At 39.9% G+C, this 13,999-nt stretch overlaps 2 protein-coding genes across 2 annotated transcripts in view; both read left to right on the forward strand.

Moving 5' to 3' along the window:
- Positions 1-5,504, forward strand: part of ercc5 (excision repair cross-complementation group 5) — a 149,214-nt gene extending 143,710 nt beyond the window's left edge. Inside the window, exon 25 of the mRNA XM_067986704.1 lies at positions 2,183-5,504. Coding sequence (XP_067842805.1) covers positions 2,183-2,755 — 573 coding nt within the window. The 3' untranslated portion in view covers positions 2,756-5,504. The remainder of the gene's footprint in view (positions 1-2,182) is intronic.
- A 2,846-nt stretch (positions 5,505-8,350) lies between these two features.
- LOC137323047 (protein-lysine methyltransferase METTL21E-like) overlaps positions 8,351-13,999 on the forward strand; it is a 31,904-nt gene continuing 26,255 nt past the window's right edge. Inside the window, exon 1 of the mRNA XM_067986430.1 lies at positions 8,351-13,893. The gene's annotated coding sequence lies outside the window, so the exon portion shown is untranslated. The remainder of the gene's footprint in view (positions 13,894-13,999) is intronic.

Consider the following 13,999-nt stretch of genomic DNA (forward strand, 5'->3'; position numbering starts at 1 on the left):
AGCATGACCAGCCCCAGCAGCCTCGCAGTCCACGCCGTCCGCCGCAGAGACGTGGATCCCCCCAACACGGTGTTGTTGCACGCCCACCTGCACAGCAGGAGGGAGGGCTACCGCAGAGAGAGACGCATCGCAGAGGGCACTACCCTCGCCACAGGGTCCACAGACCGAGGCGCAGCTCCCCGGACCTCTCCGAGCAGCAGTGCACAGGGAGGCGCAGATTCGCTCGACATGTAGTCGTGGAGATCTGCACTCTTTCATGCCGAGCTGCTCCTGGCTGGCCCCAGCACCAACTGCTTAACTGTCGCTGTCAAAGTCACCACTGCCCTCCACACCTTCTCCGCATCCTTCCAGGGTGCAGCCGGCTACACCGCCGATGTCTCTCAGTCGTCTGCGCGGACGAGCCCTGCAAATACACCTGCACCTACTCTGCAGTAACACGATGGGTGGTATCAGTGGTGGGTCCTCATAGTGATACCCAGGAGCGGCCATTATTGGACACAACGGACAGGATTCGCAGAGACATGGCAGTGGTGGTGTCAATATAATGTGTGCTGTTTGTTGCTCTGAAATTCAATATAGGTAACACCCATGACAAACCCTCAGACACCCTTGTGCACCCCCTTCATGCTGACGACACGTTTGCCTTACGCTGCCTACTGCACATATGTGATGCATGCCCTGTGGCTGCAGCACAGGTGGTGGCAGGTTGAGTGAGGCTGGCCGTGAGGGAGATGCACGGGAGGGTGAGTATGGGATGGAGCAATGAGATTGTATGAGGATTGGGTTGCGTGTTAGTGGCAGGATGAGTACTGGCGAGGTGAGTAGGTGGAGGTAAGATGAGGATGGGGTTTGAGTGGGTATGAAGGGTGATGTGACAGAATAGTGTTGGCGGTGCCGAAGGAGATGTGGGGTGGGGGCAGTGTTGTGGCAGACGGAGTGTAGGGGAAAGACTTCATGTTCTCACTGTGGCTGACCTACTGCGGTCATTGCAGCGCCTCCTGCACTGTATGCAGGTGGGCCATATGTTGGTGGCGCAGGTGACCCCCTCTGCCACCTCGAGCCAGGCCTTCTTGGTGGCAGAGGCAGGCCGCTTCCTCCCGCCCGCCGGGGGGAAGATCTGTGTCCTCCCCCTCCTCCTCACCCCATCTGATGATACCTGGGGTGAGGCATCATTAAACTGGGAGCAGCCTTCCCCCTGGGCTGCTCCATGCTGCAATTTGTTCCATTGGTTGCAGCATCTGTCAGTGGAGGACTGCCCCTTTAACTAGAGAGCCTCCAGCTGACAGATCATACTGCGCATGCGCAGCCCGACCAACGCGCAGGCCAGCGCCGTGGACCCCGGAGGAGCAGGTAATTGATTCCTATTAGTGGGTTGCCTGCTACGATCGCGTGGGCAACCCACTAATTTCGCCGAGCGTGTTGACCACGCTCCCGGAGGACCACCCGCTGGGAACCCGCAGGCCTGCTAAATTCGAGCCCTATGTGTCACAGTGAGTTACAACACAATTCTTTGCCACTAGGTTCTGGTTTTTAATCCAATGCTGAAAGATAAGTCCCCTATCCATGATGGCTCCTAAGAAATAGATTTGAGGAACCTTAATGGAGGCAATTGCAATGCATAAGGCTTTCCCCCACAAATTAAAAACATTGGAATTGGAGAAACCGTTTCTTCCAGAGTTCATTAAAGTTTAAAAAAATTATTTCCAACATTTGGAGAAATTTAAATGTAGGGTCTCCTATGTGGTGGCAGAACCATTGAGAAGTATGATTGACTATATGTATTTGGGTTCAATTTGCAGTATTTATTCAAGAAATATAAAAATGTAGAAATTTGTGGTACTCCGATAGCTAAAGCAATGGATACATCTGACTCCCAACCAGAATGGTGTGAGTGTCAAGTTACATGTCACAGGCCGATTTGTCTCTGTTGGCTAACTTGTGTTCACTCTCAGCAAGGCTCCAAGTGGACTATCATTTGGAGTGCAAATGCGCCATCTGAAGGGGAGGAAAAGCTGCCATTTGCATCTGTAATTTTATATTTTAACTTGTTTTAGAAATTTAATCTTCATTCTTTTTTCTCAAATGATTTCCTCATTTACTGTATTCAAACTAAGACACTCCTATGTACACCACTGCTGATTTCACTTTTTTTTTGAATTATAAACACTTATTTCTCTTACAGTCCCAGCTACGTATTGATTCCTTCTTCAGGATGGAACAACATGAGAAACAAGCAATAAAAAGCCAAAGGCTTCGCAGAGCTGTGACTTGTATGTTGAGGAAAGAACAAGAAGCTTCAACAGAGGCACGGGAATCTACTGGTATAACGGAAGCGGCTACTAACTCGCCAGTAGAAGGGAAGGGCCAGGAAGTAGCATTGGGAACCAAAGGCAAATCTGACAATTCCCAAATACAGTACAGAAAGAGAAAGCAACCACAGAAATCTCCAGATCAACCATCTGGAGGAGGTTTTATTGAATCTATAAATCTATCCGAAATGTCCGATGACTCTGCAGAGGATGATTCTGAAGTTAAGTCAAAAAAATATTCCAAAGTGATTAATTTGGATAGAAAATATCCAGAAAAGCAGATGAAAGAAGGAAGAGGTAAAACTGAAGACAAAACTTCTAATATGAGCAGCAGCTCAAGTGATGAGAGTGACAGCGGTACTATGGTAATAGCTAGATCTGTGTTTGAAAAGAGGGGAAAGGTTAAAAAACTTAAAACAAAACAAAGAAAAAAACTGAGAAATTAAATACACAACCATTCCAGTAGCACTTTCAGAAAAATGTGATATTTCAAGCCAAATTTTCAAATGTTGACTTATACCTCACGTTTCAAAAGGCAAAAATGTGGAGGTTTGTCTCCATGCAAAGCTCTTGCATCTTCTGTGAATTCAAGGTTAAATCCCAATAGTAACCAGACACAGGCTAAAATCCTGTTCGTAAGTTGCTTTAAAGCCCCTACAAATTGCTTAGTTGGGTTAAATTGACAACCCAGTTTGTCATCTGGAGTACAGCTTAAAAGCATTACTATGGTGCTTAGATTACCCAAACTGTTGAATATATGCCAATAGCCTGAAAGCTACCATTATGAATGAGTAGTTATTTTTATGCCTCCTCCACTACGAGTGCAAAAAACTAATGAACTTAATTTTACAGTGCGAGTGTAGATTAAAGATATTTCTAGGCTCTACAGAAGACAAAATCATGTGAGCAACAAGCTCTAACTTTGAATATGTGAAAGTATATGTATTGTTTAAATTTGTACCATAAAGTAGTGGCCTTGTAGACAAACTGACCATGGTCATTTTCTGTTTATTGTTTCAGCAAAAGATAAAATATGGTTTTGTGGTCTGCTAAATATCTCCTTGTTCAAAGCAATTGCCAAAATTTATTTCAGCAATAGATCAGATTCCACACTGGCTATTCCAAGTTACCCTGTCCACTGATTTCTTTCCACCCTTATGTCCCTACTCCCCTTCTGAGTTTTAAAGCATTCTGTGACTTAATTTACAAACATGATCCACCTTGGAGTATTGCTTTATAGTTGATTGTTGCCTTTTTAGGACTTGGAAAAAGTTTGGCAATAGAGAAGAACACACAGATGAACACAAACAATATGCTTCTGGTATTTCTGACAGATTTGATATGCCAGTGACAACTGGTAAAGAGAACATTTGGCCCATACAGTAGAATGGTAATAAATAAAGGCTAATTTAATGGTTTTCTTTGGTCATTTTGCTACAGGCCTTGTTAAAACCTGAAAATCATTGAAAGGCATAATTTGTATCTAGATTATTGCATCCAAATTTGAGTTTAACAAAGCAATTAATGCATGTAAAAAATTTGGCAGAAAATGAATATGGTGTATTACAATTCTGTTCCCTGATTTGATTTATTATAAACATTAGCAGGGCAATAGAAATGGTTGTAGAAAGTATTAGAAAAATGAATGTGGGAATTTTTCAGATCTATTTGAATTTACAACCTATTTTCTTATCCAGAGAAACCATCACTCTTTTTGTTTCTCTCTCTCTCTCTCTCTCTCTCTCTCTCTCATTCTCACACTCACTTCCACTCTTTTTCTCTCTCAGTCTCTCTCCTTTCTCTTCTGCTTCTCTCTGCCACCTGCCTGCCCCACCCCAGTTTTCTCCCCTCCTCCTCTAAAAGGACACAATTAATGACAGCCCTCTAGTACTTCCAAGTAGCCATTCTTAATGGATGAGCCAGGTCAGTGAGTGTTGATGGGCTATTTAGCTGCTCCAAATCTTTCCAGAAGTGATTACTGGATAGTGATTAAGAGTAGAAACCCTGGTTGATTTCTTTCCCTTTCCTAGCCTAATTGAGGTCAATAGAACTGTCTTTTCTATTGTCTTTTTTTAAATGCATGAGACATTAATGCAGATGCATAAAAAGTTGATTGATTCATTGACCTAACTAGGTAACTTAATTTTTTTTATTGTTAGACTAATTAGCTATTTGACAAATGGCACAATAGATAATACAGTACTAGTTAGTGCAATTGAAAATACTTGAGATGTGACTGTTAGTTTCAAGAATTTTGCATTAGAGTTTGCAAGGTAACTAAATGGAATAGCCTTTACATATTCAGTAGACATTTCATATTTGGATCTGACTGCAGAGAAGGACAGGCAGTGTGTTACTTTAGGCAGCCATGCCCACCTTCCACCCTAAAGAAGTAAAACTTTTAGCAGAATTATTCATGGTATGATGAAACATAACAAACCAAGAAAGTATTCTTTACTTTTTGGCCTTCAAATGAAGTTTAGATTTCTGCATTGTGCCCTATCTGTATAAGATGGCAAATGCATATACCTTGGACGGTCTCGCTGTGTACTTGCAGTTTTGCACCTGAAGTTCCTTTTATAGATTGAGTTCCTGATCTCAACCATTTGGCAAGAGGGATGCAAGCAAATTTTTGCAGCATTCTCACAGGGAGTGAAGGAAATCGAGCACAAGTCAGTCCAGAAAGCTCCATGTGTTTGCTGTCTTAAGAATGGCACAGAACCAGACCTATGTGGGGTCATGTTTATGGGGGAAGATGATGTGCTGATGGATGCTAAAATAAACTCCTGTGGTATAATGGAATTTGCCAAAGCACTTGTCACACTTGTAATAATCCCATTAAAATGATTTTTAGTTATTTTTAATATGATGGATAGCAGACAAGAATTCCCCTAGCAGTCTACGATGTCACTATGTCAATCTTCAGATCTCAACTACCAAAGGACTATTTTGAACTTTAATTTTATTAGCTCTAAGGTTGCACATTAGTCAGAATACTATGTTGTAACTAAGTAGTAATGGATTTACAAATGTGATGTGCTGGAGAATTCCTTCGGTTACGAGAGCTGTCCTGAATTCCCCAAAACAGAACCCATGCAAATATATTATTTGATCATATCTTCAAAACATTAAATATGATGAAACTGACTAGATTTCTTTTACATTTAAAATAAAACTTTTTTTTTCTCCTCTTCATTACGCCTATGGAATACACTATTCTTAATTGAAGGAGCAGACTTTGACTTCTGCCAATCTCGCTCTTAAGCCAATTATCAGATCTGTAAGAGTAGGTTGGGTTAACTCCCCTAAACTTTCCCTTTTTTCTCCCTTTTACAGAACTGTCTCATTTCTATCAGGTACTCCCCACTGATCACCTGGTTGTCTAAAACTCAGAACAATCCAGTACCTGGTTGGTGCATGTTATCTCAAAACAGTGTCAGTCTAGCAACCACACAGAACCAGGTGCCTCCTGTCGCACAAGGATATCCTCAGATCGCAAATATTGTGGTACAAGGTGCATCCGATTTGACGAGGCCTGAAACATATTCTGTAACTTGGAATAGTACAGTGCAACATACATTCTATGTCATAAGGGTATCAGACATCAACCATGAATTTCAAGTTGCATCTTGATTCACAAGGATATTGTGGAAACTATACAATATGAGGTGCAACACATTTTCAAGCTAGTCTCAAACTAGAATCCAAACCCTATGAGTTGTATTCTATCTAACAAGGATATTAAACTGCATCCAGTCTCAAATGTTATAATTGTGGGAACTGCAGACTATCTCATAAGGGTGTCAGACTGCGAGCAGTGTTTTGTTAAGTATATCCTCATGGTAAAAGGCCCATCCTTTCAAGGATTTCTTCAGATTAGGAATCATGCAGAATTGCTTCCTATACTTTCCTTTGAGTTACCTGGATAGAATGTAACCACTTGACCATATGGCATTAGCTACTTAAAATTAAAGTCTACCACTCTGGGATGATTGGTTCTAGTTGCCAAGCATAACAAAACATGAAGATATCCTCTGCTTGACTGTGTGTGTGTTGTCATAAATGCACTTTAAAAAAGGCATATTATGATTAGGAATTCCATGCCCAGAGGTTCTGCTTTGGGCACAAAAATTGCGCTGGTGCATTTTGCACCGAGTTTCTGTTAAAATGCATTAACATAATCACAAACGTGAAATCTGCCGTGAATCCGCGCAATTCAGCAGTGTAATCCTTTTTTTTTTGCAATCAAAATTTTGATATATTTAAGAGATGTATTTAAATGTGGTAATCTGGAGCAGTTTTATTAATACAGCTGAAATGGGTTTATCACTTTTATTAAAAAAAAGCATTTTTAATAAAGGTGTCCAGTACTCTGCCAGTGAGTAACCTGATTTAAAATCACTGCAAATGACTCAAAAAAAACTATACTGAAGCATTTACTACTTTCATTGATGTACACTAGTCAGTTTCTTAGTAAATTAATATTTTTTAATATTTAAAAATGTTTAAATCATGCCTACTAGTGTCTTTTGCGCCTAAGAAAGCGGGCTTAATTTTAAAACCCTCCTCAAACGGCCGCATGCTGGTGCAATTGGCGGAAACTCACCACCCTCTTCGTTTCGAGCAGGTGGACATGACCAGCTTTGTGGGCAGGGTCAGTTTCAGTACGATATTTTTTATAGCCAGCGCAAAAAATCGCGGAAACTCAAGTTATGCTGGGCACAAATTGCACCTGACGTAATTCGAAATTCCGCTGTGTTTTTCGCTGATTCGTCCGGATTGCACTGAAAAAGCCAGCACAATTTGCGGAAACTCTGGGCCACAGTGTTACTTAGACCAACCAGAGCCAATCATCACAACAAACGTTTCTAAAATGCTGATTCTGGAGTTAAGCTGCAGTATTTGTGCAATAGGCCATAATTTACTCGCTGCTAATTTTAGCAAAAATGTAGACCTGAATAAAATGGTTGTAATATTGGCTGAAGGTACTAATCTACTATTAGTCCACACTTACCCTGGATCTGAGGATTCCTAACCAGCCAAAAATAGATTTATGAACAATAGTGAAAAAGAAGAAAGCTACTTTTTACTTGTTACAGTCAGTAATGACAAATTTGTGCAGCATCCCGCAAATGCAGAGTGAAATTGTAAATGAGTATCTTACTCCTGGTATTAATAAGATTTCAAAGCACACCACAGTAATAGTGAAAAGTACAGAACCAGTTTACATTGACTCCTTCCCTGACTCTCATATGTTGAGATAAAGATTAGATTGTTTTTTATTGGCTTCTGTTCTTCACAGAGCAAAAGGAAGTAAATAGCTTTTCAAAGATGAAAAATTATCCTGTGTGATCAGCACCAGCTTACTTTTCTTTCACCAGCAAACTTTTCTTTCAAGGATATTAAAAGTTGCATAGCCCAGATCTTATTAAAGAAGATAGACTTTCAGTATATCCTAGATAAATGGAACACAATGAACTTTGTGAAGATGTTTTATTTATTATATTTTAAAACTCATTTCCCTCTGATTTCAAATTGACATGCACCACCCTAAGACAAATTAAATGGAACCATCATCAAATAACCTGGAGAGCCTTGAATTATAGATGAAAATGTGAATGGCACTGATAGAATAAAATCTGCAAAATGTTGCACGCACATATACATTTATATGTAACTTTTCCCCCAAATAAAATTATTGCTTTTAAGAATATTTGAGTGCCTAATACAATTTTCAAAAGGTAAAGGTCTTAAATAATAAGCTTTTGTTAGTTATATTTTCATTACTTCAGCTCCTCACTGAATCTTTAAATTATATTTTAAAGAAAATGAAAATTAAACCATAATTTTTTAATTTTAGGTTATAAGCAGCAAAATGAGTTTCCTGTTTAAATTAATACTATAAAGTGGTTCCATATTGATTTTAAATAATTTATTTTAAAACTTTGAAAATTCTTACTAGTATTCCTTGTTAGTTTATTATAAATAATTTAAAAGTGATAAACTTTCAGAGATGAAAGATTTAAATTTATATTATTTTCTCTTTTGTAATCTAAAAATTCATGTAATTGTTTGTTTAATATTAATTGGGTTGAACCAGCTAATTTAATTTTCTCCTTAGATTTAAGATTAAGGTCCTGTTCTCGGAGCTGGTGAGTTCAAAACTTAAAGCTGGTGGAAACCACCAAGCATTGTTTTCTCAACTTCCCACAACAGGCCCAAAAATAACAGATGTAATTACTGTCCTCACCTTATATAGCGTGAGCGTTCATGCAAATGCAATTTTCCCACTATACACATGATAAAAGCCATCAGAGTCAATAATAACAGGCTAGATTTTGCTGTCAAACTAACGGTGAGGCTAATAGCGCTTGCCGTTCTTTATGCATAAATGTTACAGCAACTTCAGGCGAGGAGCAGATGCGCAGTTAAATGCCAATATCCAAAAGTTACTGTCCGAGTTGCGCCGCTTCACTGTTAGCTTTGCACAAATAGCATTTTGTTGCCTGCCCCACCATTGACATGCATTGAATGTTGTGAAGTTGCTGTATTTGCGCGGTAGATACGAACTAAATCCGCCACAGATATCTAGGGCTAGTAATTACAAGTGTAAGTACCCTTGTAACCACGTGCTAAGTGTTCATGACTGCCAATCAGCCTCTCTGGCACTGAAAATTAACTGTTATAAGAGTGGAGTCTCATTCCTTCAGGTTGTGCATTGGTTTAGGAGATTTTTAAAATGTCAAATTTTATTTTTTTTTCTTTTCGTTTGTCTCTTTTTTTTTTCTCTCTCAATCCAATCTTTCCCTCTCTATTTCTCTTTCTGTACCTGATTTGACATTGCATTCACCCCCTTTAATTTACCTCCTTCTCAGTCCTACTGTTTATTTCCCAATCCTTAAATCTCATTGGTAAGGAGATATCCAGTTGGTTGCCCTGTTCACTCACGTCCCAGATGCTCTGTTTCCCTCGCTGCGTCGTTATCAGCTCGCACTTTCAGCAACTTTGTGGGCAAAAATTTTTTGAGCAGAAGGGTTAGGAAAGATAATGGAATCTTTACTCAAGGATGTAATAGAAAAATATCTAGAAAATAAAAATATAAGAATAGTCAGCACAGATTTCAAAAGGGAAGGTCATGCTTGACCAACTTTACTGAATTCTTTGAAGAAGTAACAAAAAGAGTAGATAAGGGCAATGTAGTAGATGTAATATACTTGGATTTTTAAAAGGTCTTCGATAAGGTACCACATAGTAGACTCATGACTAAGATCAGAGCACGTGGAATCCAGGGGCAAGTAGCAGAATGGATAACAAGCTGGCTGAAAACAGAAAGTAGGGGTTAAAGGTATTTACGCAGACGGGCAGAAGGTGGGAAGTGGTGTTCCATGGGATTGGTGCTGGGACCACTGTTGTTTACCATTTACATAAACAATTTGGACTCAGAAATTGGAAGTACAATTTCAAAATTTGTGGAGGATGCCAATTTGGGGGGTGTAGTTAAAACTGAGGATGACTGCGATAAAGTACAGGAAGACATTAATAAATTTACAGAATGGGTGCGTAAATGGCAAATTAATTTCAATATCGATAAGTGTGAGGTGGTGCATTTTGGTAGGAGGAATAAGGAGGCCACACACTCCTTGGAAAATAAGAGTCTTTAAAAAGGGTACAGATTCACAAAATCATTAAAAGTAGCAACGTAGGTTAACAAGGCCATAAAAAGTGCAAACAAAGCACTGGGGTTCATTTCTAAAGGAACAGAATTGAAAAGTAGAGAAGTTATGTTAAACTTATATAGAACCTTGGTTAGACCACACTTGGAGACCAGAACTGTGCACAGTACTCCATGTTACAAAAAAGATAGAGGCTTTGGAGATGGAAGTTGTAGTCAGGTGGCACAATATAAAATAACCAAAATAAGTTATTGATAATTGGCATTGTATCACTTCTGAAATGTTATTTTGTGGGATTTATACTACAGGCTTTGTTTTTTTTAATTAAATACGGTCCTCCCGATACATTAAAATGTTTTCTTTAGTTTACCTATAGCGCTGCAGTGACTTGTGACTAAGAAGGCAATAAAAATTAAACACCATGCTTCATCTATTAGTAAAATTCATTATGCAGTGGATTTGTATTGTGAAATCCATTGCAGTAGAAGAGATTGTTTTCAGTAGGCGAGTGGCTGCAGATAGCTGTTACATTTGTGTTTATGGGCCTTGATCTTAGTAATACAACTTGTGGCTTTTATCAGTACATATGAAATCTGTATTGAACATCTAATGACTGTCAAATAATTCACAGCTTTCTATGTTACTTCTGTTGATTCTTTCCTAAAAGGATTAATGGCTTATTTCTCAAGTGGTTCAGACTGTGCAGAAAGCCTCTATTTCATAAATTGTACAAACATCTCACTTGCTGAGAAATATGCCTGGGCTGTGCACTCACAGACATTCAGTATCAGGAAAGCTCACTACTTGTGTTTAACTTTATTGCCTCGATCAAGATGTTACGACGCAATCATTAGAATGAACAGAAAATAGTAAAAGATATAGAATAATAATCATGGGAGATTTCAACTATCCCCAAATAAACTGGCAATAAGAACATAAGAAATTGGAGCAGGAGTAGGCCATACGGCCCCTCGAGCCTGCTCTGCTATCCAATCAGATCATGGCTGATCTTCAACCTCAACCCCACTTTCCTGCCCGATCCCCATATCCCTCGATTCCCGTAGACTCCAAAATTTTATCTATCTCAGCCTTGAATATTCTCAACGACTCAGCATCCACAGCCCTCTGGGGTAGAGAATTCCAAAGATTCACAACCCTCTGAGAGAAGAAATTCTTCCTCATCTCAGTCTTAAACGGCCGACCCCTTATCCTGCGACTATGCCCCCTAGTCTAGACTCTCCAGCCAGGGGAAACAACCTCTCGGCATCTACCTGTCAAGCCCCCTCAGAATCTTATATGTTTCAATGAGATCACCTCTCATTCTTCTCAACTCCAGAGAATATAGGCCCATTCTACTCAACCTCTCCTCAAAGGACAACTCTCTCATCCCAGGAATTAATCTAGTGAACCTTCGTAGCACTGCCTCTAAGGCAAGTATATCCTTCCTTAGATAAGGTGACCAAAGCCTTGCACAATTATAGTAAGATTTCCTTACTCTTGTACTCCAACCCCCTTGCAATAAAGGCCAATATGCCATTTGCCTTCCTAATTGCTTGCTGTACCTGCATGTTAACTTTTTGTGTTTCTTGTACCAGGCCACCAACATTTAATAGTTTCTCACCATTTTTTAAAATATTCTGTTTCTCTTTTTTTTTCCTACCAAAGTGAATAATCTCACATTTCGCCACATTATACTCCATCTGCCACCTTCTTGCCCACTCACTCAACCTGTCTATATCCCTTTGCAGACTCTTTGCGTCCTCCTCACAGATTACTTTCCCACCTAGTTTTGTATCATCAGCAAACTTGGATACACACTCAGTCCCTTCATCTAATATAGATTGTAAATAGCTGAGGCCCAAGCACCGATCCTTGCGGCATCCCATTAGTTACAGCCTGGCAACCTGAAAATGACCTGTTTATCCTTACTCTCTTTTCTGTCCGTTAACCAATCCTCTTTCCATGTTAATATATTACCACCAAATCCATGAGCCCTTATCTTGCGTAACAACCTTTTATGTGGCACCTTACCGAATGGGTAGGGAAAGGGGAAAAGGGAATGGAGTTTTTAGTGTGATCAGGACACCTTTCTCACCCAGTACATAAGAAACCTAACAAGAAAGGAATCACTACTGGATCTGGTAATGGGAAATGAACCAGAGCAGATAAGGCAAGTAAGTGTAGGGGAACATCTAGGCAATAGCAATCGCAACATAATAAGATTTAAAATAATGATTGAGAAAGACATAAGTAAGACAATGACCAAAGTAATAAATTGGAAAAAAGTTAATTTTGAGGGGATGTGAATGGAATGTGAAGGTAAACTGGAAAAAAATATTGACAGACAGACAAAGAGATAAAAGAGCAGTGGGAAATATTTAAAACAGTGATCAATAGAGTTGAGCAGAAATATATTCCACTTTAAAAAAAACAAGAACAAACTAGTCAGTAATGAAACAAGAGATAATGATAACATTGAAACTTTAAAAAAGGCAAACTACATTGACAATAAAAGAAAGGATGACAAAAGGGAATATGAAGAGGTTAGGAAAGAGGTCAAAAAAACCTCTTTCAGGGGGTCGGAGACATCAGGGTCGGCAGTCGTCAGGGGGATTGGTCATCGAGGGCTTGGGGCCGGACATCGTGAGGGGTCAGTCATTGTGGTGTTGGAGGCAACTTGTGGATCGGAGACATTGTGGGGGTCAGAGACATCGAGGGATGGGGGTCGGTCGGATGATCGCGTGTGTCGGAACATGGTGGGTAAGTTTATTGGGCCTGGAGGAAGCACTCCTGCTTCTTCTGGCCCACAAGCAGTGCATTAAAGGCACTTACCTGTTGATCCAGCCCTTTTAACCTCCTCTTATGTGGCCTGAATCAGAAGGCTTGGGAATCGTGGCCCCCAGGAGTTAAAAATAAAAAACCTATTAAAATGGAGGCCAGCAGTCTCCTTAAAAGATTTTATTGATTGACCGGTCTCCTGAGATTGGATTAGTCGTCCGTCCCCCGAACCGCCTCCGTTAAAACCGGAAGTAGGCGGGTTGGGTTGGGTTTTACATTTTTACCATTTTTACCTTCCCACCCGCCCCCAACACACCCGTCCTTGGGGGTTAAAATTCCCCCCTATGTAACTCCATGCAAATTCTAGCTTCTCTAGTCTCCACATAACTGAAGTCTCTCATCCATGGTACCATTCTGGTTAATCTCTTTTGCACCCTCTCCGAAGTCTTGACATCCTTCCTAAAACATGGTACCCAGAATTGGACACAATACTCCAGCTGAGGCCTAACCAATAATTTATTAAGGTTTAGCATAACTTCCTTGCTTTTGTACCCTATGCCTCTATTTATTAAGCCAAATATCCCGTATGCCTTATCAAACTGTCCTGCCACCTTCAAAGATTTGTGTACGTAAGGTCTCTCTGTTCTTGCACCCCCTTTAGAAATGCACCATTTGTTTATATTGCCTCATGCACCATGATTGCTTGATAATTTTTTTATTATTGCTAAAAAATCACATTCTCGGGAATGCATGTTTCAAAACCTCAGTAGTGCAATACATTACAATGAAAAATGGCCATTTCTGTTTTTTAAAGAAGAAAATATGGACAAATATTGCAATAGAAACTTTGACTGATTTTGTTGAACAGAGGGGTGGTTATGACGTATGAAACCTGATCATTTCTAAGTGCTTCTGCTGCTTTATTTAGTGTTGTTACTACATGACATGAGATCGTGTGACCTTGTCATCTTGCAGCTGTTGCAATTTGTTTTCTGCCTCACTGTAGTTGTTGGCAAATATTGGAATTTTGAAATAAGGTCGCAATCTTCTGGGATTGTTGAGTTACGTGAGGAAAAAGCTAGAAGACACATCTTTATGACCTGTCTGCTGCAGGAAAAGAGCTCATGGTTTAGGTATGGTAATAACTAATGTCATGAAAAATGAAGGTATTTGGTTAATAGCAAATGTGCATCTGTTCGCTATGTACAGACTTAGAATTACATGCTGAACATTCCACAG

Source organism: Heptranchias perlo, chromosome 6 (genome assembly GCF_035084215.1).
Source record: "Heptranchias perlo isolate sHepPer1 chromosome 6, sHepPer1.hap1, whole genome shotgun sequence".
Classification (NCBI taxonomy): Eukaryota; Metazoa; Chordata; class Chondrichthyes; order Hexanchiformes; family Hexanchidae; genus Heptranchias; species Heptranchias perlo.